The sequence below is a fragment of the Neomonachus schauinslandi genome, chromosome 13 (assembly GCF_002201575.2).
Source record: "Neomonachus schauinslandi chromosome 13, ASM220157v2, whole genome shotgun sequence".
Lineage (NCBI taxonomy): Eukaryota > Metazoa > Chordata > Mammalia > Carnivora > Phocidae > Neomonachus > Neomonachus schauinslandi.
Genome location: NC_058415.1, coordinates 83,651,741 through 83,653,308, shown reverse-complemented (window position 1 = coordinate 83,653,308; position 1,568 = coordinate 83,651,741). Strand labels below are relative to the sequence as shown.

The following is a 1,568-nucleotide window of genomic DNA, read 5'->3' as shown; positions in this document are numbered from 1 at the left end:
TTTCTAATAAAAAGGTAATAGCAAAAGAAAGTTTGATGCCTCCTCCCAATTCCAAATAGTTGCCAAGTATCTACCAAAAACAAAAACCTGTTCATGTGGAATGTAGAGAGGCTGTAGACTACATTGAAGGAAGAATTTAATATGTTAATGACCTATGTCTTCTTCTCTCTCTTTTTTTAAAGATTCTATTTATTTATTTGGGAGAGAGAGCATGAGAGCAGGGAGGGTTAGAGGGAGAAGCAGACTCCCTGCTCAGCAGGGAGCCCGATGTGGGACTCAATCCTGGGACTCCAGGATCATGACCTGAGCCGAAGGCAGTCGCCCAACCAACTGAGCCACCCAGGCGCCCCTTATGAGCTATGTCTTCTTCTCAAGGATGGCCTTATTAAAGTATAATAGGAATGGTAACTAATACCGTGCTTATGTGCTGGTAGTCTTGCATGTTTAGGTCTGTCAACAATAAAAATGCAGTGAAATTTATTTTTAAATCGATTAACTGGCATTGAATTTACAATCATCTGCAGTATCACAGGATGGTTAGCACACACTCAAGGATCCATTCTACTTAGTCCTTCCAAAATGGAACACATTGCTTTTAGTTATGGCATCAATTGTTTGCAGTGATGATTTTTCTTTCATGGTAATTTTTTAAACCTCTTGCTTTCTTGGAAGTCTGCACACAAGTTTGTGATCTTTTCTGCAGGGGACTGAGCATCTGAAACATGCTTTATTTTGGTAGATTCTTGCAGTTTTCTTGCTGGATCCTCTATGAAAGGTACCTGTGAGCTGTGAGACCATTTCAGCATGATGTGGAGTTAGGGACTGCATCGAGGTGGTTCAAAATGAAGCTCGTTCTGGAGAGTTACCTCACGGTCGCACCTGCCAGAGTTTGGGAAATTGCAGTGCTTGGCTGTTGGTCCTGGCGTGGTGCAGTGTTGGGGGGCGCCAGCTGGTGTGTGGAATGCAGGACGCAGAGCCAGGAGAACCTGCCGGCAGGTGTCTGGAGCCTGAGATGCAGTTTCTACTTTGCAGCGCATGGTGGCGCTTAGGTTTCCCTTGCCCTGCTAGCAGTCTCTAAGGCACCTCCGCCGCCACCTGCAGTCTCAACCAAACCTAGGTGGCGGGATGTGACGGCCCGAGCGTCCAATCGACTGCCAGGTTTTCGGCCACACAACGGCTCTAGCCAATGGGAGTCGGGGAGAGGCGCGGAGGGGGCGGGCCCCGCGGCATGCCAGGCAGAGGCGCGAGGCCCTCCTCCCGCCTCTCCGCCTACTCCAGCCTCCGCCGCCTCAGCTTCCCGAGCGAGCCCTGCGGCCGCCGGAGCAGCTCCCGCGGCGGAGCAGGAGCCGGATGGTCAGAGGAGCCCGGCAACCCCAGCAGCCGCGGAGTCGCCTGGCCCCCAGGTGGGGCGGGAGCTGGGTCGAGGTCGGGTTTGGGGATGGGGTGGGGGCGCGGGAGCGGGCCCAGGGGCAGCGGCTCGGGGCCGTGAAGCATTCGGGGCTCCGAGACGGGAGGGGCGGGGGGTTCTGGCTGAGGGGGGATTAGGGGGCATCCAGGGGCGGGGGAGT

At 53.6% G+C, this 1,568-nt stretch overlaps 1 protein-coding gene across 1 annotated transcript in view; it reads left to right on the top strand.

The window, feature by feature from the left end:
* Nucleotides 1-1,350: 1,350 nt before the first annotated feature.
* The window catches only part of SCAI (suppressor of cancer cell invasion), a 133,100-nt gene continuing 132,882 nt past the window's right edge, over nt 1,351-1,568 (top strand). The window contains exon 1 of the mRNA XM_021691496.1: nt 1,351-1,403. Coding sequence (XP_021547171.1) covers nt 1,351-1,403 — 53 coding nt within the window. The remainder of the gene's footprint in view (nt 1,404-1,568) is intronic.